Source organism: Cynoglossus semilaevis, chromosome 1, assembly GCF_000523025.1.
Source record: "Cynoglossus semilaevis isolate Cse_v1.0 chromosome 1, Cse_v1.0, whole genome shotgun sequence".
In the NCBI taxonomy this organism is placed as follows: domain Eukaryota; kingdom Metazoa; phylum Chordata; class Actinopteri; order Pleuronectiformes; family Cynoglossidae; genus Cynoglossus; species Cynoglossus semilaevis.
In genome coordinates this window covers 23,640,097-23,662,309 of record NC_024307.1, presented here as the reverse complement: position 1 = coordinate 23,662,309, position 22,213 = coordinate 23,640,097, and the positions used below count along the sequence as shown (strand labels likewise).

At 45.0% G+C, this 22,213-nt stretch overlaps 1 protein-coding gene across 3 annotated transcripts in view; it reads right to left on the bottom strand.

The window, feature by feature from the left end:
• The window catches only part of nhsl2 (NHS-like 2), a 30,299-nt gene extending 10,512 nt beyond the window's left edge, over positions 1-19,787 (bottom strand). For 2 of the 3 annotated variants that reach the window (XR_001760641.2, XM_008320425.3), the window contains exons 1-4: positions 19,312-19,787; positions 6,013-6,303; positions 2,418-2,524; positions 2,059-2,308 (exon numbers count right to left, since the gene is read on the bottom strand). Coding sequence is in view for 2 of the 3 variants with exons in the window: in XM_008320425.3 (XP_008318647.2) it covers positions 2,059-2,308; positions 2,418-2,524; positions 6,013-6,303; positions 19,312-19,630 (967 nt within the window). In the remaining variant the exon portion in view is untranslated. Of the gene's footprint in view, positions 1-2,058; positions 2,309-2,417; positions 2,525-6,012; positions 6,304-12,013; positions 17,996-19,311 lie in introns of those variants that run through there. The other variant, XM_017035816.2, reaches the window with a different exon arrangement.
• Positions 19,788-22,213: the final 2,426 nt, after the last annotated feature.

Genomic DNA, 22,213 nt, shown 5'->3' with positions numbered 1-22,213 from the left:
CAAAGTCCAGAAAATCAGCGATTTTAGCTCACAGACCAAAGTCCACAGAGAAAATCAGTGATTTTAGCTCACAGACCAAAGTCCACAGAGAAAATCAGTGATTTTAGCTCACAGACCAAAGTCCATAGAGAAAATCAGTGATTTTGCTTAAAAGAGACACAACAGTTCCTAATTCACTACTGCCTCCCCCTCTGTGTGTCATCAAACAGTGGGATGAAGCAGTAAATAGATTCAGAAGAAAATATAGTCAGGCTAAAAAAAACAGAATCTTCTGTTTAAAGCCATGAATCTCATACAGGTTTCTAAACTGACTGTTTGTATCTCTTTTAAATCAGGAGAGAAAGTTTTGAACAGATTTAAAGATTTTGTCTGTTAGTCACATCACATTCAACCATTCATTAAAAAACTGCCAGACCTGGTGATGTAGGGACAGAGTGAGGGGAGGAAGAAGGAGACGAGGAGAAAACAAAATGTTCCCTCATTATGCTCCACTCCTCCGGCTTTCATCCCTCCATCCTGGTCTTCTCTCCTCCCACTGCATTTTCTCCTTCTCCATTCATCCTTTCTTTACTTCCAGGCTTTTCCCCCGGTTCTTTCTGCTGCTTCTATTTCTCCTCTCATTTCTATTTTTTTATTCTTTTTTAGGGAGCTGAGAGAGGAGAGTGGCCAGTTACCATGGCAACAGGAAGCTGACTGCAAACCATACCTGAGTGCTGTGGGGTTTTTTTTTTCCTTTTTTTAACCAGAAGAAGCCGTCACATGAACAGGACTGTAATAAACTGCTGATATCCTGGTTCACATTCATCAACTCCATCGGTTCTACCCAAAGACCGTCTCCTCTGAGCTGCAGACCCTCACCAAGGCTCCACACCAAAATAAATCATGCTGTTGTGCTCACTGACCTGCTTCTGTCATTACAAATAACAAGTAAACAAAAGTAAAGTCACTCAGTGTCACACACAGCCTGCAGCCAACAGTCAAAGAAAGCATTAAGACAAGCATTAAGAAGTGCTGGTCCACCGCTGCCTCCTGTGGTAAATCGGAGGATTTTAAACAGAAGTCACAAAATAAGACATTTGAACTTTTTTAACCAGGGCAGCGGTGGATGTGTCTCTGTGAGGGGTTTGGTGCAGGTGATATAAAGTGGTCTAGAGCGCTGCACGGGAAATGAACCGTCTGTGTGAAATGAGATGATAATGCAAATGTGTGTGATTTTTCCAACGGAATGATGTCATCGGAGAGAACCAATAGGAGTGAAAGTGATGGAGCATGTGATGAGGCTGAGGTGAAGATACAGATGATGATGATGAAGACCAGAAAGAGATTAGAGTCAAAGTCTAACCTGCCCACCTGCCAAACTCAGAGGGTGACGGAGGGCGAGAGGCAGAGAGAGGGAGGAAGAGAGAGGTTCAACTATAAATGGATGAGCATGAAGAAAAGGAGCAGGAGGAGGAGCAGGTGGAGGATGATGAGGAGGAGGAGGAGACCGGTGACGAAGCAGTTGCTATGCCAAAACCACAGGAAGAGCAGCAGATAAAACAGCTCTTACTCAACGGTGCCAGGAACATTTAGAACCGGGAACCATTTCATTAGAGCAGCACTTATAGATTACACTATTTACAGGTTTTAAAATTGCTTAGTAATATAAAGTGCAGTTCTCCTACCAATCACAAGGCTGTCAGCTGTAAGCTCCGCCCACTGAGTTCCTGTGCCAACTAACAGTCCTACCTCTGGAGCAGAAAGGGTTTTTGAAACAGTTACAGTACTTTTCAGTTGCTCCTGTTCCCTGCTTCAGGAATGAAAGTTCAGAATTCAGCGCCTTTTTCTTGCACCCTCTCATCAAACCTGACATAGTTCCTGGTACTGTTGTAACTGTCCATAGTACTTGTTCCTGGAGAGGGACAAAACCTTTTTATAGATTTTTTTTTTCTTGTATCAGGTCCTGTGATCTAAGATGCTATGGGTTGTCTATAATCAGTACCGGCCAATGTCAGGTGCTATTTGATGCTAATCGGTACCTGCGATGTCAAATGGTATCCAGTTGACTCTAATGAGTACCTGTGATGTCAGGTGGTACGAATTGTGCCGGCGTACGTCTCCCTGGATTCCAGCGTGGTTTCTCGGCCACAGGAGGTCCGACGTTCCCTGACGTGGCCGTACTGCTGCTGCTGTTGTTACTGCTCCAGACCAGCGGGGGGCGGTCTGAGCCGCAGGGAGACGGGGATGGAGACGGAGACGGGTCAGTGACGGACCTCAGTCCAAAGACTGAGGAGGTGGTTTCATCGTCATACAGCTGTCTGGAGGCTGGCTGCAGGAACCAAGACCCCGAGAGCGCGTTCGTCTTCGTGAACCCAGGAACATCAGACCCTTCACTGGGTCATCACTCTGAGGTTCTGACGGTGTGTGTGTGTGTTTACCAGGAAGATAAAGTCAGGTCTTGATGATGTGTCGTCAGAGCTCTGTGGAGACGGATGTCTGAAGGTCTGACCTGTCAGTTTGGAATCGTACAACTGCTCCTCAAAATCTGTGTCACAGAAACCAAAATGACAAAAACGTTAGCATCTGTTGTATTTTGGAAACTCTGAGTGTGTACACCACTCTCTCCACCAAACCAAATCCCATAGAGAATGTGAGTAATTCAAGTGCAGGGACAGAGGAGCAGACAGGGGGCAGCAGTGGAATAACAACTGTGTCAGCTAAAATCACTCATTTTCTCCATGAAGTTTGGTGTGAAAAGCCTCAGTCTGGAGTTTCCCAGCACTGACTGCTCACTGAAGCTCCTCAGGTTCTCCTTTAATCCCTGTCCCATCTGTGGTGCCTCCTTCTCCACTTTCGTTCACTCCTTATCTTCTACTCACTCCACTGCGTCTCCTTCTGCCTCTCCTCCGGTGTCCCTCCTTCCTCTTGCTCTTCCTCACCTCATGTGAATGTTTCTTTCTTTTTCTGCTGGATTAGACTGACTGAGCGACTCCCCCTCAGGCCTTTGTAAACAGATTCCTAACCCCCACCTCCTCACACACACACACACACACAAAAAAAAACCACATTCCCCCTCTCACAATCCCTCAGCCAATCCTAAACCCCAAATCCCACTCCATACACACACACACACACACACACTTTAAGCCCTGACACACACACACACACACACAGCTGGTCCAAATTCTGTTTTGAACTTGTTCCTGGACAGTTTAGAATCTTATGAGCATGGTTGCCTAGCAACAAAAGGCGGGGTTACATAAGCCCCGCCCACCTGACGTAGAGTGGGTGTGGTTAATAATGTCAGTTCTCAGCGAGGACATCAAGTCATTAAGAGAGTTTTTAATGTTTCCTGAACCAACAGTGATTACAGTCAGAGCAGTGGAGGGTGATTTACTGACAGCAGTACAGACGCCGTCACAGATTTTTGGTGCTAATGTTCTAAATCCTGTCCACCAATTGTTGCCTTATCTTTAGTTATCTTCGACACAGTTCCCTCCAACATGTTCTCATTTTCCTGGAATATTTTAACAAAAGTACTTATTAATACTTTCAATAAACGTTAAATAATTTCTTCAATTTTAACCCTAAAACATGTATGTGAGTTTTATACCATCGACTAAACTGTGGATATTTCCTGGTTTTCTTGCTCTTCATCTATTAGCTATTTTGTTGTACTTTTTGCTAACATCCATCCATCCACTTATCCGTCACCGCGTCGCGGGGCAGCAGTCTCCACGACCACCACCCAAATCCCACTGCACCGTACCAACCCCCCTAAACCTTCCTGCAGGTGGTGAGTCCACTGGAAGGTACCAACCGCCCTGACCAGGATTCTAACTCACCCAGGAGGTGAACTCTGGGGTTCCACACCAGTGACAGAGACATGGCCTCTGGGACAAAGTGCCACAACCTTTAGCTGTTTTTATATTAATTTATTAATTGTCCCGCATTCACCTGACTTTCTAATCCTAATCTGTAATCCTTTCTCCGTCACCGTTGACAGGACAGACCAGAGTTCAGACCAGAGACATAAAAACCCAACCAAGCCAACGATATTTGCCCCGGTTGAATCAAATTCAGGTCACTCTTTTCTTTTCCCTCTTCACAAATATAAGTGGGGGGAGCCAGGGGGGAGAAGGTGGGGAGGGGGCACCAATGAACAATAGCCTCATTCATCACCGCCACACTGATTTTTGTGCACGTACAGTCGGTGCACAGCGCCACAGATTTTCACGCACCAGTTTTTACATCTCAGCGACGTCTCAGCCTTTTATGATTTTCTTTAAAGTGGGGACGAGTCCATGAAAGAGTGACTCCCTCTAAAGGACGAAGCGGTATTTGTTGGAGTTCATGGACCATGATGGTCCTGACCTGGAATTACCATGACGTCCAGGAGAAAACAGGAGCAGAGACAATGTTCCACAACCTTCTCCTTTTGACATAAAGATAATAATAGTTTTCTTTTATTCAAATAATAACAGATTTAAACTGTGGTATTATTCCTTTTTGTTTTTTCACAGTGACCGTGGGAACTGCTGATGTGGAAGATCACAGGGAGCTCCAGAGGACGTTGTTGGTTTCTCTGACTGTCAGAGAGACGTTTCAGACGTCACGTCATTTTCTCTACACCCAGCACTGACACTGGTCAGTAAACCCATGTCTAAGACATCACAGACATCACAGACATCACAGATGTCATCACAGGAGCACTCACTCCAGTTTAGTCTTGTTAACTGACTAAAATATCAAACCCCAACATCTGAACCAGGATCAGTTAAAGGGCTGTGCTGACATTTTAGCGTCGTCTCAGTGCAGAGCCTTCAGTGACATCATCACCACACACTGGTTTGTCAGGACTGAGCAGATGATACTGACGGAGCCAACAGCAGTCTGTCGTTGTCAGTGTGACGGTTGACAACAAACACACGAAAACAGGCGCACACACAGCTTTTATTGCTGTTGTTGTTGTTGTCATCGATGATGTAAGAGGTGAGCAACAATGACAGCAAATACACTAGGTTAACGGGAAAATCAACAAAAATCTAAAATGATGAAAAACAACTCAGTGCTGCTACAAATACAACACAGTGACTAATGTGTTTTAAAGGTGAAGAAAAGAGACGCAAATAATCACTGAACGTTATCACCAAGACAGACGCTCAAACAGACGGTGAAATATTTCTGTAGATTATTCTAGAAACAGAAATCATTTGTATGAAATTTTAAAAATAGTTCAAGTTAAACCACGCTGCAGCTAGTAAAGCTAGTTAGTTAGTTTACTACATTTACTCACAACATCTGAGATCTGGTTTTAATCTAATGTTTAGCTGAAGCTGTGATTTGTTAAATAAATGAACTCATCAAACTTCCTGTGAGACGGTTCTAGACCGGACTCACATCAGGCTCGGGCTCACAGTTGGCCCCAGGACCTTATGTTGAGCATTTTCACCTTAGATGATAAATAGATGAACAGAGATAAGGTCGAGCAAAGGGCGAGACAGCATGAGTCACAGAGAGAGAGAGAGAGAGAGAGAGAATTTTATATATATATATAGAGAGAGAGAGAGAGAGAAACTGGAACACTATTCAAAGAGAGAAACGGTGTCACCTGAGAACAATTTGAAAAACAAACTCACACACACACACACACACACACACACACCTGAAGGACACCCACAGCAGATGCTGCATCTTCATCCTCCATAAACAACAGATTCATATCAATTTTAAAATGACATCACAGCAGCAGTGTCACAACACACACACACACACACACCCTACTGTAAAACATAAACACACACAGTATCTGCAGGATAACACACACACACACACACACCGTGAAAAGAGCTGACACACACCCATATGTCTGCAGTCACAGTAAACACACACACACGCAAAGGTTTTTTTTATCAAACGTCCTTCAATTTTCCATGGGCAGATCAAACACACACACACACACACACACACACTCACACACAGATGCACGGTGGCGTAACTCACACTCCAGTGCACGCTCTCAGCTGACAGTACCTTGCAGGAGGCTCTGGAGGTTGAGCTGCGCCTCCTGGTGCAGCTCCTCCACACACTCGGGCCTGCTCCACGCTCCAAACACGTTCACGCTCTGTTGCCATGGAGACCTGAAGTGGGAGGGGCCGCTGCCGTCCCTGCTGATGCTGCTGACGCTACTGCCGCTGCCACCGACACCACCACCTCCTGCTCCTGCTGCTCCTCCACCTCCTCTGTCGGAGGTTCTGCTGCTGCTGCTGCTGCTGCTGCCGACAAGGCGTCTACTGCTGCGATCTGAGTCTAAACCACTGACCGCTGAGAGGAGGAGGAGGAGGAGGAGGAGGAGAGGAGAGAGGAAGTGATGATGAACTCAGGGAGAGGATGAGGGAGCACAGGCAAAACAGGGGGAGAAAATGATATTAATGAAAGGTAATAGGGAGGAAATGATGAGAGGAGGAGAGGGAGGAGCACAGAAGGAGGAGGTAATTACAGATGGGCGAAGTGAAAGGTGAAGAAATTTTGTTTCGAAAAAGGAGAATGAAGAAGGAGAAGAGAGGAGATGCAGGAATTATATGTTGAAGGGAGAGAGGAAGGAGAGGAAATGTTGAGACAAGGTGATGGCGAGGGGGAGGAACGGGAGATAGGAAAACAAACAAGGATGGAGCAGAAATTGTTTTGGTTTTTTTTGCAGTGGTGTTGAAATAAGATGAGGAGAACAGAGAACATGGAGGAGCAGAGGAGAGAGAAAAGAAGGAGGAGAGGGATGAAAAACAGAAAGGACAAAAGTAAGTGGAGGAGGAAGAGGAAAAGACAAATGTTCAGAAGGAAGAGATGATGGGAGGAAAGGGGAGAGGAGAAGAAGGAGAAGATAGAGATAGGATGAGGAAGAGGGGGGGTTAGGAAGAGATGGAAGTTAAAAAGCCGGAATATCGGGACAAGAAGGAACGATGGAAGGTAATATGGAGAGGAGAGAAGGAGGGAGGAGAAGGGAGGAGAAGAAACACGTTTGAATCAAAACATTTGAAGTGTCATCAAAAAATGCAATAATAATTCCCAGGACATTCCCAGATTACATAACAAACAAAACAGTGTTGTCAGGAAACACAAGGACCGTGAGAGAGAAGGGAGGGGGGAGTATAGAAGGAGGTACAGTCGTAGGAAAAGAAAAGGAGGAGTTTGGAAGGAAAGGCAATCAGGAATTAGTCGGGAGGAAAATCAGGATTGATTATCGTATAAAATCCAGGGACAAGAATTAAAAGGAGGAGAGAAACCAGGAAGGGAGGTCCAGGAGGAGGAGTCAGAGGCTGGAAGAAGGAGGGATGACATCGTCAACGCTCCTCATCCACAGATCTCCGCTAACACAAACAGACAATCATAACAAATCACTACCAGGCGCAAAAATGGCCTTTTTTAACGTTGACGGGAGTGGGATGTTCCTTTTAATGTGAGCTGACAGGAAATACAGAAATACGACATCCTGGTACACAGAGAATTCTACATTAGCTTCAGTCTGTTTAGGTCCGTGTCCGTTGGACAGACTTTGTTAAAAGAAGCTGAGGTTTGAAAACCACTCCCATACAGAGGTCCATAGAGAGAATCAGTGATTTTAGCTCATAGGGACAAGTTCAATTGTGTTATTGGGTGACTTTTTAGCACAGAAATATGCACTTAACGTCGTGACACAAGATCACCACAAGGGGCAGCAGTCGACCTGCAGCAGTGTCACTGTGAACTAATATCAATATCAATTGTATCAAATATAATATAACTTTTAAAAAGAAAAGACATGATGATGATGATGATGGTGATGATGATGATGATGGTGATGATGATGATGATGATGATGATGATGATGATGATGATGATGATGATGATGATGATGATGATGATGATGATGATGATGATGATGATGATGATGATGATGATGATGATGATGATGATGATGATGATGATGATGATGATGATGATGATGATGATGATGATGATGATGATGATGATGATGATGATGATGATGATGATGATAATGATGATGATGATTCAAAGATCAGTCAGAAATGCTTAAAGAAATGTATTTCATTTTTTTTATTACAAAACAAATGTCTAATGAATCCTGTCTTCAGATATCACTTCCTGTCTTATGTAACCATAGTTACAGTGGAGACAGAGAGAGAGGCGGTGAGAGAGTGAACGCCACAGAGCAGATGTAAAGGAAATATGAAATATTTCCACCGTCTGCAGAAAAAAGACGCAAAGTCCAGCATTTGTGTCTGAGTGTGAGTGTGTGTTTGTGTATGTGTGTGTGCTTGTGCGCGTGTGCATGTGTCAGCGCCCTTTACTGCAGCAGCCTGTGATCTGTAATCTCACTCAGCTCAGGGCTGCCCTCTGCAGGAAAAGCGGGTCAACAGCACGGAGCAGACAACAACAGTGAGTTAGTGATGGGACTGTGGTGAGGGAACAGAACAACGACAACAAACTGGTGAGCAGCAGTCAACAGACAGGACCAATCGCTCTCCACACTGGCTGACGCTCCGTCATGTGACCAGTCAGTAAACAGACGGAGGATCATGTGATGTCCGTCACACGTCTGTCACCAGCTGTGACCACAGTAACATCTGTCAGAACGGTCTGCTGTAGACTGGGTGGTCTGTAGACCACTGGGTGGAGAACTGGGTGAGATGTTCTGTTGGTTCCACAGTCTCCAGGTTTGACCTCTGTGTTTATTGGCTGTTTCTGTCTGCTGAACAGGAACAGAACAGGAAGTGGACACAGAGCGGTTTCCTCTCTATTGGCTGTGGGTGTGTGTGTGTGTGTGTGTGCGCGCCTGCCTCAGTGTGTAAATGAGTGTCAGTAAATGAAAGATTGAGAGTAAATCTGAGGCTCAGGGTCAGAGCAGGAAACCTCTGCGGCTGCTCTTATCAGGTCTGCAGGTGAAGGTCGGCCGCAGCAGACCCCGCCCAGAGGAAGTGGTCCCATGACAGACCACTGAGACTGGCAGCCCGTGATAAGGTCCAGTCGGTTCTGACAGGTGTCATGTGACTCAGTGAGGTGGAGACAAAGGTCCAGGAAGTCCCGGGAGTTCAGAAAGTCCCAGGAAGTTCAGCTCCTGGATCTGATCCTGGTCATGATTATTTTTCCAACAGTCAGTTCCAGTCGATAAGAGCAGTAAAAGACTGAGTTCTCAGACTGTGACATCACAGCCTTATTATTATCAGCAGCTGAAACGCAGCCGACGGGAGACATTAGTTAGAATAACCAAATGAAGCTGAGGACAGGTTTATTTAGCTAACAACGATCTGTCAAAGAACAATTCTTCAGTTTCTCTTCAAACACAGTCAGCAGCTAAAAAATATGACCAACTATTTCAACATTTAAAAAATGTAGTTCAACAAAAACAAGAAGAAAGTCACAGATCAGCCAACGGTTGGACCAGGCGTGGCCCACAGTTGGTCCTAAAATTGACCATGGGGGGGGGGGGGGGGGGGGGGGCGGGGCGGGGGTGGGGGACAGCATGGAAGTAAGCCTTCATGTGAACTAAGATAATGACATGTAAAAGTCAGACATAAAGGATAAAATGATAATATAATTTTAGCATTCTCTACGCCATCTACAGGAAATATGTGGACATTGCAGGGAATAGGCAGAAATATAATCACAATACAAAACAGTTATATAATTTGGCGGGCCGGATTACAAAGCTGAATGGGCCGCATCCAGCCCCCGGGCCTTAGTTTGCCTGGGTTAGATAAAAGTAGCTTAATTACATTTAAAAAACACCATAAATGAATAAAGTGAAAAATTAGAGAAGAAAAAATATTAAAATAGAGTTCATTCTGTAAAAATGTGTAGGTTGTTTTTTTAAAGCTTTTTCAAATTATTATTATTAATATTTATAATATTATTATTGTATTTTTTAGCTTTCAGTTGTAATAGTTTTTTATAATATGGCTTCAAAATATGTTGTGGCTCTGTAGCACAACAGCAGTAGAAGAGACTCTCTCTCTCTCTCACACTCTCTCTCTCTCTCTCACACACACACACACTTACAGTGTGTGAAATTCTGTGTGTATGTGTGTGATAAGATCATGTGACCAGCTCTGTGTGAATCTGTGATTTTTCCAAATTGGAGAGAGAGAAACAGTGGAAATCTAAACCTCAGCTGTGTGTGTGTGTGTGTGTGTGTGTGTGTGTGTGTGTGTTAATAATTGCTCAGTTGGAAACAATTCTGTTGTCAAACACCAAACCACTGAGAGCAGAGCGAGAGTCAAACTGCACGTTCAGCAACACACACACACACACTCACAGTGTGTTTGTGTGAGAGAGTGTGTGTGTGTGTGTGTCCATAGAAACACACTGGTACCCAGAAACACACACACACACAGGAATGACCTACACTGACCCTGCACCACCTTCACAGCTCTGTGTGAAAACTAGTGGAGGAGGAAAAGGTGATGCCTCCAACACACACACACACACACACACACTCACAGAGTCTGTGTCATGTTAGTGTGTGTTACATGGAAACCAATGCAGCAGCAGTGATTCCTCTTCTCCTCAAATCTCCAAACTCCTCCACAATCCTCACCACCAAGAACACATTTAACCAACCCTCAGACTTTAACAATCAGAAATACTGGATCACCAAGGAGTAGCTAACTTATCTCATCTGCTACAGTTAGGTCAAGGGCAGAAATACAGGGAACGAAGGATGAAGAGGTCCAGTTGTCCTCTACTTCACTGCTTCAGATCAACCCACCTGGACGACAGAGGACGTCCACAGAGACGTTATCACCGCGGGAAAGTCTCCTTGGACCCTCTGTTATCTTAGCAGGAGTTTCTGTTTCAGTTACAGTTTTAATAGCACTAGTATTAGCAACAGTCACAGCAACAGTCACAACAACAGTCACAACAACAGCCACATCAACAGTCACAACAACGGTCACAACAACAGTCACATCAACAGTCAGCAACAGTCAGCAACAGTCACAGCAACAGTCACAGCAACAGCCACATCAACAGTCACAGCAACAGTCACATCAACAGTCACAGTCACATCAACAGTCACAGCAACAGTACCAACAACAGTCACAGCAACAGTCACAGCAACAGTCACATCAACAGTCACAGCAACAGTCACAGTCACAGCAACAGTATCAACAGCAGTCACATCAACAGTACCTGCAGCAGTACCAGCAACAGTCACATCAACAGTACCAGCAGCAGTACCAGCAACAGTCACATCAACAGTCACATCAACAGTACCAGCAGCAGTACCAGCAGCAGTACCAGCAGCAGTACCAGCAGCAGCACCAGCAGCAGTACCAGCAGCAGTACCAGCAGCAGCACCAGCAGCAGTACCAGCAGCAGTAACAGCAGCAGTAACAACAACAGTCACATCAACAGTTACATCAACAGTCACATTAACAATCACAGCAACAGTCACAACAACAGTCACAACAACAATCACATCAACAGTCACAGCAACAGCCACAACAACAATCACAGCAACAGTCACAACAGTCACAACAACAGTCACATCAATAGATACATCAACAGTCACAACAACAATCACATCAACAGTCACAGCAACAGTCACATCAACAGTCACATCAACAGTAACAGTCAGACCAACAGTAACAGTAACATCAACAGTCACGTCAACAGTCACAGCAACAGTCACATCAACAGTCACAGCAACAGTTACATCAACAATCGCAGCAACAGTACCAGCAACAGTCACATCAACAGTACCAGCAGCAGCACCAGCAGCAGTACCAGCAGCAGCACCAGCCCCAGCAGCAGTACCAGCAGCAGTACCAGGAGCAGTACCAGCAGCAGCACCAGCAGCAGTCCCAGCAGCAGTACCAGCAGCAGTACCAGGAGCAGTACCAGCAGCAGTACCAGCAGCAGTACCAGCAGCAGCACCAGCCCCAGCAGCAGTACCAGCAGCAGTACCAGGAGCAGTACCAGCAGCAGCACCAGCAGCAGTACCAGCAGCAGCACCAGCTGTCCAACTGTGTTTTCTCACCAGCTCTGATCCAGAACAGCTCCATGACCATCTACATGAACCAAAGTCTGTCCCGACACTTTCAAGTACAACGAAGGAGAACAAGACGAAGGAGGAGGAAGAGGAGCAGAGGCAGATTTCCTAAACCTCAGCGCCTCCTTCAGTGCGAGCAGTTACCAGTGTGTCAGAGGAAAAACATGAGGAAGGAGAAGGAGTGAAGAGGAGGAGGGAAGTGTTAAAGGAAACGGAGCACACACAGACTTCCTCTGCTCCCTGCCTGTGATCGAAGCACCTCCTCACACTGCTCCTCCTACCACCTCACTCTGTAACATGTGTTCCTATAGCACCTCCTCACACTGCTCCTCACGCTTTCACTTGTCTCCTGTTTTGTTTCTCCTCTAAAGAGAATCAAAAGAACAGGAAACAGAGTTCTTTGTCTGTTCAACCAGAGTCAACACTTCACAGCTGATGCTTCTATTCACTGTTGTCCTCTACACTCCACTCCACCAAACTGATCTAGGGAGCCCCCTAGCTGCTAGTAAGGAGAACTGCAGCCTCCTGAACTTTCCAACCATCTTCTGGAGAACATTGACTGGTGTTGACTGTGTCCTGATGTCACTCGGGACGTAAGCATCAACATACCAAACAGTGTCAACTTTGACCGACTGTAGCACCTGGGTGATTGCCATGGCAACCACAACCGCTGCCTTGTTCCCTCTCACACATAAGGAGGCTGTTTCCTGTCTCTGCCCCTCTTTTTCTTCTTCATAATTACTGTTCTTTCCGACATCTTACATCTGACTCGTCATATGTTAGCATGTTCCTCCTCTTCCTCCTCCTCCTCTTCCTCCACCCATCTCCACTGATGACCACTGAAAAATGACATCCTGTAGTAGTCAAAGAACAGAACAGACCATGTTTATACTTCATAGGTCATGTGACCACTGAGACGTCCTCTCCTGCAGGGGGCGCTGTATTGAAGTGAATTAGACTGCAATAAAGAGCGATAGTGTAATGTGTCTGGAGGTGTAAGAACAAGACGAAGAGTGTATTGGTGTGTATCGATGTGTATTACAACGCATGTGAAGAAACATATTAATGTGTATGAAGAAGCTGATTGGACGATACAGACGACGCCAAGAATTCAAACCAGTTTCTGTGTTTGTGAAGATAAAACAGTTCCAGGTTCTGATAAAGTCAAGGTCACATGTGGAGGAGCAACAATTGTTTGGAATGCAGAGTGTGTGTGTGTGTGTGTGTGTGTGCGTCCTGCACCTCCACCCCTTCCTTCCTTTATCTTCACTCCACCATCATCTAACACCTAACCTCCTTCTCTCCCCGTTTCTCATCCTCCCTTCCTTCTCCCTCTCTCTCTCAGATTTGCAACCAACAAATACACACATACACTCAGCATCATCTCTACCTCGCTCTCTCTCTCTCTCTCTCTCTCTCTTTAACGGAGACAATTGAAGAATCCATGAGTAATCACTTCCACACACTCAGCGAAGCAGCGGCCACAGAGACTGCAGCCAGTGTGTGTGAAATACAAAACAACCTCAGGCTTTACACACACACACACACATGCGCGCGCGTGCACACACACACACACACTGAAGTCCATTTGAACCTGATCAAGCAGAGATGGAGGAGAGGAGCACTGATGGATGAAGGCGGGGGTGGAGACACACCTGGACAGACATGGACAGAAGACTGGACTGAATGGAGGAAACATGAAGGAGAAAGAGAGGCATTCTGGGAAATGTCATGTGAAGAACTGAAAAAAAAAATAACATGAATGATCACATGACGGGAAAGAAATGATCTATGGATGGATGATTGACAGCTGACAGAGTGAGGAGACGGCTGTGTCGCAGGTGGAGAAGAGAGGAAGAGGACCGAGGTGGAGGGGAAGGTGGGATGGACAACGGATGGACAACGGATGGACAACGGATGGACGGCTGGACAACGGATGGACGGATGGACAACGGATGGACAACGGATGGACGGAAGGGTGGATGGATGGACGAATGACTGCTGACAGACAAAGCGACCAATCCCAGATCCATCCACACACCGTGTGAGAACATGAATGAAGGCTGAGCACTGGTGCATGTGAGTGTGTGCACGTGTGTGTGTGTGTGTGTGTGTGGACGCACAGCCAGACTGGTTAATCCTCTGCTCTATTCATCGATGCACTGATTGATTATTGGTTTCCCAGAACAATCGGTACCTGTTGCAGATTTGGGTCGGTGTCTCCCTTTGGGTCGTCGCTGGGAATTGCCGGAACTGTTCTTCCTGTCCCAAAACATGACCACCGCCTCATTCCAGACTAGCACGTGCGCACACACTCACACACACGCTGAGACACAGTGACACAGTGACACACACTGACTGAGCGGGCTGGAGGGAGAGAGGGAGAGAAAAAGAGAGAGAGAGAGAGAGAGAGAAAGGCAGAGATCGCAGCGTCACAGCATCACTGAAGACCCACCAGGAGAGAGTGTGTGTGTGCATCTGTGTGTGAGTAGCACGTGACTGCAGCTGAGGGTGAGCGAGGTAGTGAGTGACAGAGGATGAGAGAGAGAGAGAGAGAGAGAATGTATGAGTTTTTTCATCAGCACGCATGTGCTCAGTGCAGCTGAGAACGTGATCTGTGGACTAAACAGGCTGACTCTGTGTGTGTGTGTTTGAGAGAGACAGAGAGAGGGAGAGACAGACAGAGAGATCATGGGTTGTGTTGATCAGATTCTTCGTCAGTCACATGATTCAAGTGATGCTGATGTTCAATCCATGAAGATGCTCAGAGAGAAGAGCTGTGTGTGTGTGTGTGTGTGTGTGTGTTCATAGATAGTTCAGTCGTCAGTGATGTTACTGTAGCTCACAGACCAAAGTCCACAGACAGAGTCAGTGTTGATCCACTGCTGCCTCCATCACTCAGTTCAGATGTGTTATTTGTTTGTTATTCCTTCATATTTTATATTTCATTTCTTTACATCCCACTTCTAGGTTTTTGTAAATTGGATTTCTCTGTTATTTCTTTATTCAGTAGACGTTTGTAACGCGTCGATGACGTCATCGGCGACGCTCTGTCGATGTCATCAGCTGCATGATGATGACAAAACAGCAGCAGCAGCAGCAAAACAGCAGCATCATCATGGGTATCAGTCCACAAACACGCGCACGAGCACGAGCACCGTTTCTAAAAAGAAACCAAAGCTGGTGTAGAAAAGTGAGTTTGACGAAATATTTAAACGTTACACAAAACAAATAACAGATTATTTAAAAATAATGTTGGAATAAGCGCAAAATAAAGGATAGGCAGAGCTGTCTGCAGAAAGCTGAGCTTTGCTGCCGTCCTGTGGCCACGTTAAGAACTGAAACGTTTTATGCAAAAGAAAATGAATTTCGTATAAGTTTTTCTCAAAACTCCAGAAATACTTTTTTTATTTATAAGAAAATCTTTGATATTTGGGGTATATATATATTATATTCTTCAAATATAAACAAAATGAAAGGTTTGGACTATTCATTTCCCATCATGCATCTGTGCTTGCTTTCCTGCTGCAGAGACTGCACATTTCTCTCCTTCCTGTTCTGCCTCACATGTTAATCAGATTCTCTGACAGTGACACTCATCAGCTGCTCACACTTCCTGTTTAATCTGTTACCATGGTTACAGCATAACCAATGTACCAAATATGTACTAATATTTATATAATATAATATAATATTCCTCCTTTATATTTTAGTTTTAATTTATTGTTAGAAATAAAGAAACAAAAGAGAAACATAATAAACATTTTTATTCTATTAATTTAAAAAACATCCAGATGTGAACAGGATCGTATGTAGGTGTTTAGATGTATTTAGTTTCTTATAAAATTCTCTCCAACACACAGATACACACACACACAGAGAGAGAGACAGAGAGAGACAGAGAGAGAGAGAATACTGTTTTCCTTCAATCCCATCTTTTCTTCTGTGCAGTGAACAGGAAACTCCCATACTCAGGTTTTCTCTCCGACATTCAACCCTCTACACACACACACACACACACACACACACACACACACATAACAGTAAGACACACACTTTGAGTCATCTGGAAGTGATTGTGTTCACATTACATCAGTTCTGGCTGATGGTGGACAGAAAAGATCTGCACACACACAAACACGTACACACACACACACACATACACCTGCACAGACTCGTACACACACTTTTACACCCATAACCATAAAATAACATAATAATAATTATTGTAATTGTTGATATGTTTTTTGCATATAAGACAAGAGGGGGAAAAAAACAAAACTTCAGATCAACGATGACAACAACAACAACAATCCAGTTCAGCCATATCTGAAGCAGCCATGATTCCAGTCCGTCACAACATTCAGTCAGGTTAGTCTGGATTAGTCTGGATTAGTCTGGATTAGCCTGACACTAACATTCTTCATTTTAAGGACAGTCTGGTTAAAAAAATGTCTGAGCTGTATTATCTCTGAAAACAATGATGAGCCAGTGACGGTAGTGTACTGCCCTCTGCTGGTGACCAAATGTATTGATCGTATTCAGTTTTTGTTGTCTACCCCTTGATTGGACAAACTGATGGAGTTCCTTAGACAGACAAGCAGCAAGGACCGAACACACAGACACTGACACACAGGCCTGCACGTGCACACACACACACACACACACACACACACACACCTTTTCTTTCTGACTTGTTGTCGTTGGAATGGTCTGACTGTTCCTGTGAGAGTTCTCATTTTTGTTTTTTGTTTTTTGCTGAGAGGAAATCTGCTCTGGAAGACAACCAGCCAGCCTCGATTATCTGGATTTTTTTTTTCAGGAATTATTCTGGACTTGACCCACAAAGTAGATGATTGGCTGCCAGGAATTCAACTCTATAACAGCAGATCTCACCATTTCTGTTCTTCAGCTGCAGATCTGACAACAGAGAGGAGAAGGGGAGCAGGAGGAAAAGAAGGGGAATTTCGGAGAGGCCAGCAGGGAGGAGTCCTGAGTCATGAGCCCGATGTTTTTTATCCTCGTGGGAAGGAGGAGGAGGAGAATCAGGGAGTGAGGGGAAAGGAGGAGGAGTTTATCCCATTATTTTTTTCTCAGCCCTTCATTAAACATGTGGTCTTCAGGACAGGTTTGAAAGGAAACAGTCCCTGACACTTCTCCTGCTCCAATCACTGATTCATGTTCAGTCAAATCCAGCAGAGTTTGGTCGGTTTGTTCTGGGTTCACATTTCCAACTGTTGCCCACTCTAAGGAGACCAGATCTCAGATCAGTGTTGGGTTTTAGAAGGAAAAGTGAAACAAACAGAACAACCTCACAGCAGCTCATTACTATAACAGCATCCAGCAGAGGGCGATGTTGGTATAGTTTAACCTTAAATGAGTGACCTTTCGACACTTCATTGAAATGAAAAGGGTGACATGATGTTGAACCTGTTGTCGTCACATTTCTCAGTGCAGACCAGAGGCCCTGACTGATAAGTGGAGTCGGTTCCAGTTCTGGTTCCTGGAAAGATCAGCCAGTGGACAGGAAGGATTGAACTGAAGGTCAGCGAGGGAGAGAAGAAGAGTTCATGATCTTCTGTGAGACAGTGTCCAGTGAAGACAAGCAGAGACGCAGAGTTCAGAGGTCAGCTGTCACCAACACTAACACACACCACTAACACCAAGACTGATTCTGGATCAGATTCTTCCTCCTCGTTCTCTCTACATGGACCAGACTCTCCCTGAAGAAGGCATTATCTGTTACTGAGGAGAAAACTCACAGATCTTTTTCCAAACTGACAAAAACAAAAACAGATTTTGTTCATTTAAAGAAGACACTCGGAAACATGCAGTTGGCAGCAGCAACAGACACAACTCTGAGAATCATCACATCTTCAGCTTCACCAAACCAGAGCGACTGAAGGAGAAGCAACAGAATTAGCAGCAGCAGCAGGAGCTGTAGCATCAGTACATTTAGCAGCAGCAGCAGGAGCTGTAGCATCAGTACATTTAGCAGCAGCAGCAGGAGCTGCAGCATCAGTACATTTAGCAGCAGCAGCAGCAGGAGCAGGAGCTGTAGCATCAGTCCATTTAGCAGCAGCAGCAGGAGCAGGAGCTGTAGCATCAGTCCATTTAGCAGCAGCAGCAGGAGCTGCAGCCTCAGTACCTTTAGCAGCCGCAGCACGAGCAGCAGCAGCAGCAGTAGCTGCAGCATCAGTACATTTAGCAGCAGCAGCAGCAGCAGGAGCCTCCGTCTCAGTGGCTTCAGCTTCATCCCTAACTTTGGGATCAGCAGTTTCAGAATCTTTCTACAAAACTTAAACCTTCAATCACACAAAAACAAAAAGAGACAATGGCCATGATGATGATGATGATGAAATGATGAAGACTGATATTGATTTCTCCAGCTTTTCTTCCCACATGTTGGTGAATCAGTCAGAGCCCACACACTGAACTTACAGCCAACGCAGAGGAGCTGGGTCTTTCACATGGATTAAAGTGTCAGTTCACAATTTTAGATGAGTGTTATCACAACATCAGGACCAATACTGTGGTCGGAGCTGCCTTCAAAACGCTGTTACAGCAGGTCATAGGCACCTGGGAGACAGATCATCAGTGGGAGAGTATGGCTGACAACTGAGAGAGCAGGAGGAAAACATCAACGCTTTATCTCCCTGTCAAACAGGAAATGGCAGTTTGCAAACGCCTCACTCTGTCATACCAGAGTCCACGGAGAAAATCAGTGATTTTAGCTCACAGACCAGAGTCCACGGAGAAAATCAGTGATTTTAGCTCACAGACCAAAGTCCATAGAGAAAATCAGTGATTTTAGCTCACAGACCAAAGTCCACAGAGAAAATCAGTGATTTTAGCTCACAGACCAAAGTCCATAGAGAAAATCAGTGATTTTAGCTCACAGACCACAGGGTTTGATGTGCCCGTGAGTTAAAATCACTTCTTTTCTCAGTTTTTTAGAATAAAAGTTTCAGTTGCACCAAAGTCCCAAGAGATATTGACCATCATCAGCTAATATGACCACAGAAACAAATATTTGCGCCAACCGTCTTGTTTTAAATCAAATCAAAAGTTTAAAGCATGGAAACGTGCACTGCGCGTTCTCGTGGCCCATTCGGGATTTTGCACCTATAAGATCTTGGCAGGGAAAAATCAGCAGCAACACAACTACTCCGATTGCACTGAACTTTGACTCAATAAGTGACACCAGGTGTGCGCGTGTGCACGTCCGTGCGTTTGGATGAGTGCATGTGTTTTCTTTTCATTTCCTCTCTCTTTCTCCAACTAACCTCTGGTTGGAGGTCTGCTCAGCAGCTCCGTGACTCTCTTCTGCAGCTTCGCTACTCTGAGCTCCAGCGCGCACGAGCGGCGACACACGCACGTCAGCTCCTCCTGGAGTTCGTCCACGATGTTGACGGTGTGACGGGACAGATCCGAGAGCTGGAGCAGCAGCGAGCACAGGCTGAACCCGCACACGCCCGTCAGGTCCGAAAGAAAGACCTGCGCCTGACAATCCTGCCGCGTACGCGCTAAAACGCCGCCGCGGCTGCCGCGGGTGGCAGGTCTGCAGACCTGAGCTGGGAGTATGGTCCTCTTATGGAAAGGCATGGTCTTCACTCAGAAGAACCAGAAGAAGAAAGTGCGTGTGGAGTCAAGTTCAGTTCTCCTGACGCGCACGCGGAAAGTGGCCGCGCGTTTGCAGCATCTGCACGCGCGTCCTGAGTCTTCATAGTTTTTCTGTGTTTGGTCAGTTTGGACTGAGAGAGCTGCTGAAGGAGATGGGGGGGGGAGTGATAGAGAGAGAGGGGGAGAGAGAGAGAGAGACAGTGAGAGAGAAAACACATTTCCGCTCTGAACTTTCACTATAAAACACTTGTTCACTGAGAAGCCCAAATCTTTACTGACACCTAAACCATGATCTTCTTACAACCTTGAAACTTAAAAAAATCAAACACAGGCTAACGTTTAGCTACTTCACAGTCTATGCTTTACTGCATGCTGGCTTACCTTTGGCTGTTCAATGCTAACTTTTAACTATACTCTATATAATCTTTTGAGGCTAACATTTTGCAACTGTTGATTTATTGTAGCTTTCTAACTGGCCAACGTTTGGGTTTGGGGGAACGATTTAGGGTTAACATAAATGTTTCAGAGAAGTTTTAAATTCTCCTGTTTCTAATCTGAGACTGAAATGTCATAACACCCCCCCACACACACACACACACACACACCTAAACACAGAGCTCCCCTCTCTCCCCTAACCTTCATGAACAAAAACATTTGTGCTGACTTCAGCCTGGGAGGAGTTTATATTGCTGCAGGGGCCCAGGGCCGGGGGCTGTGAGGGAACTGGGGGTCTAGGTCTGGGGGGAGAGGGGGAGCTTGGTCCTAACTCTCTTACTCTGAGGACCAGATGTGCTTGTTTTTATTAAGGAAAAGGAGAAAGTGTAGCAGAGGGAGGGGAGCGCTGAGCTGCTGCTGCTGTTTCACAACCAGAAACGTTTTTCATTTTTCCTGAGAATAAAAAAAAAACAACGGTCATTTCACAATGACTTAAACCACAGTAAATCAGCAACACAAGTGAGTGTGGATGACAATGAACACACACACACACACACACACACAATAAAGCCAGTAACTCACACTCCATGAAATGTAACCATAAACATCTATAATGGATTATTTGGGTTACACAGCCATGTCAGTCAATCAGTTATCATTTTTTTCAGAGTAAATTGGTGTGAGAAAAAGCAGGTCTTTGTTTACACACACAAAGGTTGTGACCTAGCGTGTTTATTATTGATGTGGATCAATAACATCAACAATCAGCTGCACCACAGACAATTGATCTGTTTTTTAGAAGAAACAAATTCAGAGAAACACAGACAAACATCAGATCGATCACATATTGTCTGTTGACACATGATCAATATTTTCGATGGAGGATAATGAAGATTTAACAGCCAATCAACAACATTGTGTGAGTGTGTGTGTTTGTCTTGAGTGAAGAATGTAAGCGAGTAAAGGAAGCCAAGCATTTGATTATGGGAGTGGTCACATGACCTCATTTTGGCTGCTTCTGCCAAACTTTCTTCCTGACTCTGATGTCACTGAGCCAATCAGGGTTTACTAACTCAAACAACAACAAAAAAAACCTGATAGATCACATTTTCATCTGAATCATACACCTCAGAGAGTTTGTCCAATCGGGAAACAAGTTGTCAATCACATAAAAGCTATTGATTAGAACCAGCTGTTGTCACTTGGACACACACACACACACACAGCCTTAGACTGAGCTTCATTGTTTCGGCAGCTCTGGCTTCATTTACTCACTTTTGACATAAACCACACATTAGAATGAACAGGGATCTGTGCATGACAGGTAGCTGCCACAAGGGGGCGACTCCTCAAGACCCAATGAATCATGATAATGAGGTCTAATTCGGTTTATGGTGTTATTGTTTACATCTTTATTTCACCATCAGTGTTACACCAAAGACCACAGACCAAAGTCCACAGAGGAAATCAGTTTTCGTTTCGTTTTCGTTTTTAGAAGACATTTCACCTCTGAGGTGAGGTGCGACAATAGTGACAGCTACTCTGTCACTAGGTCATAGCGACACAGTAGCTGTTTGTCCACTGCAGTCTCCATTGATTAGTTTGTGACACTGAGATAATTCTCAAAATTTCAAACAGAAAAGACAGAAAATGATGTAGTGGAATTTCATGATACAGTTGGTCTGTTCCAGATTAAAATCTTCTCTTTGGACTTTGGCTATGGAAGAGCTAGAGCAAACAGAATTCTGGGCTTTAAATCCCAATAATCAGACTGGATCTGTTGGTTGTAGGTGTAAAACCTAAATTTAGGATTTCTTTATTTGTTCTTTTTTAAATAAAGCAGATTTGGAATCAGTCACTGGTGTGAGGCATGTACCTACCTCCACACACTGACACACACACACTATCCTGCTGTGTGTGTTATTTTGTCATGCGCTGCTGAGCTCAGGAATCAAAGTCACGAGTTTTAGATTTAACACACACACACTCTCACTCTCCGCCAAGGAAGTGTGTGTTATAGTGTCCAGATTCCTGCCGAGCAGAGCCGTCTGCTGCTCAGCACTGACCATATGGACTGGACTCTTGTCAGAACACACTGATGGGAGGGAGGAGGAGAAGAGGAGGGTGAGG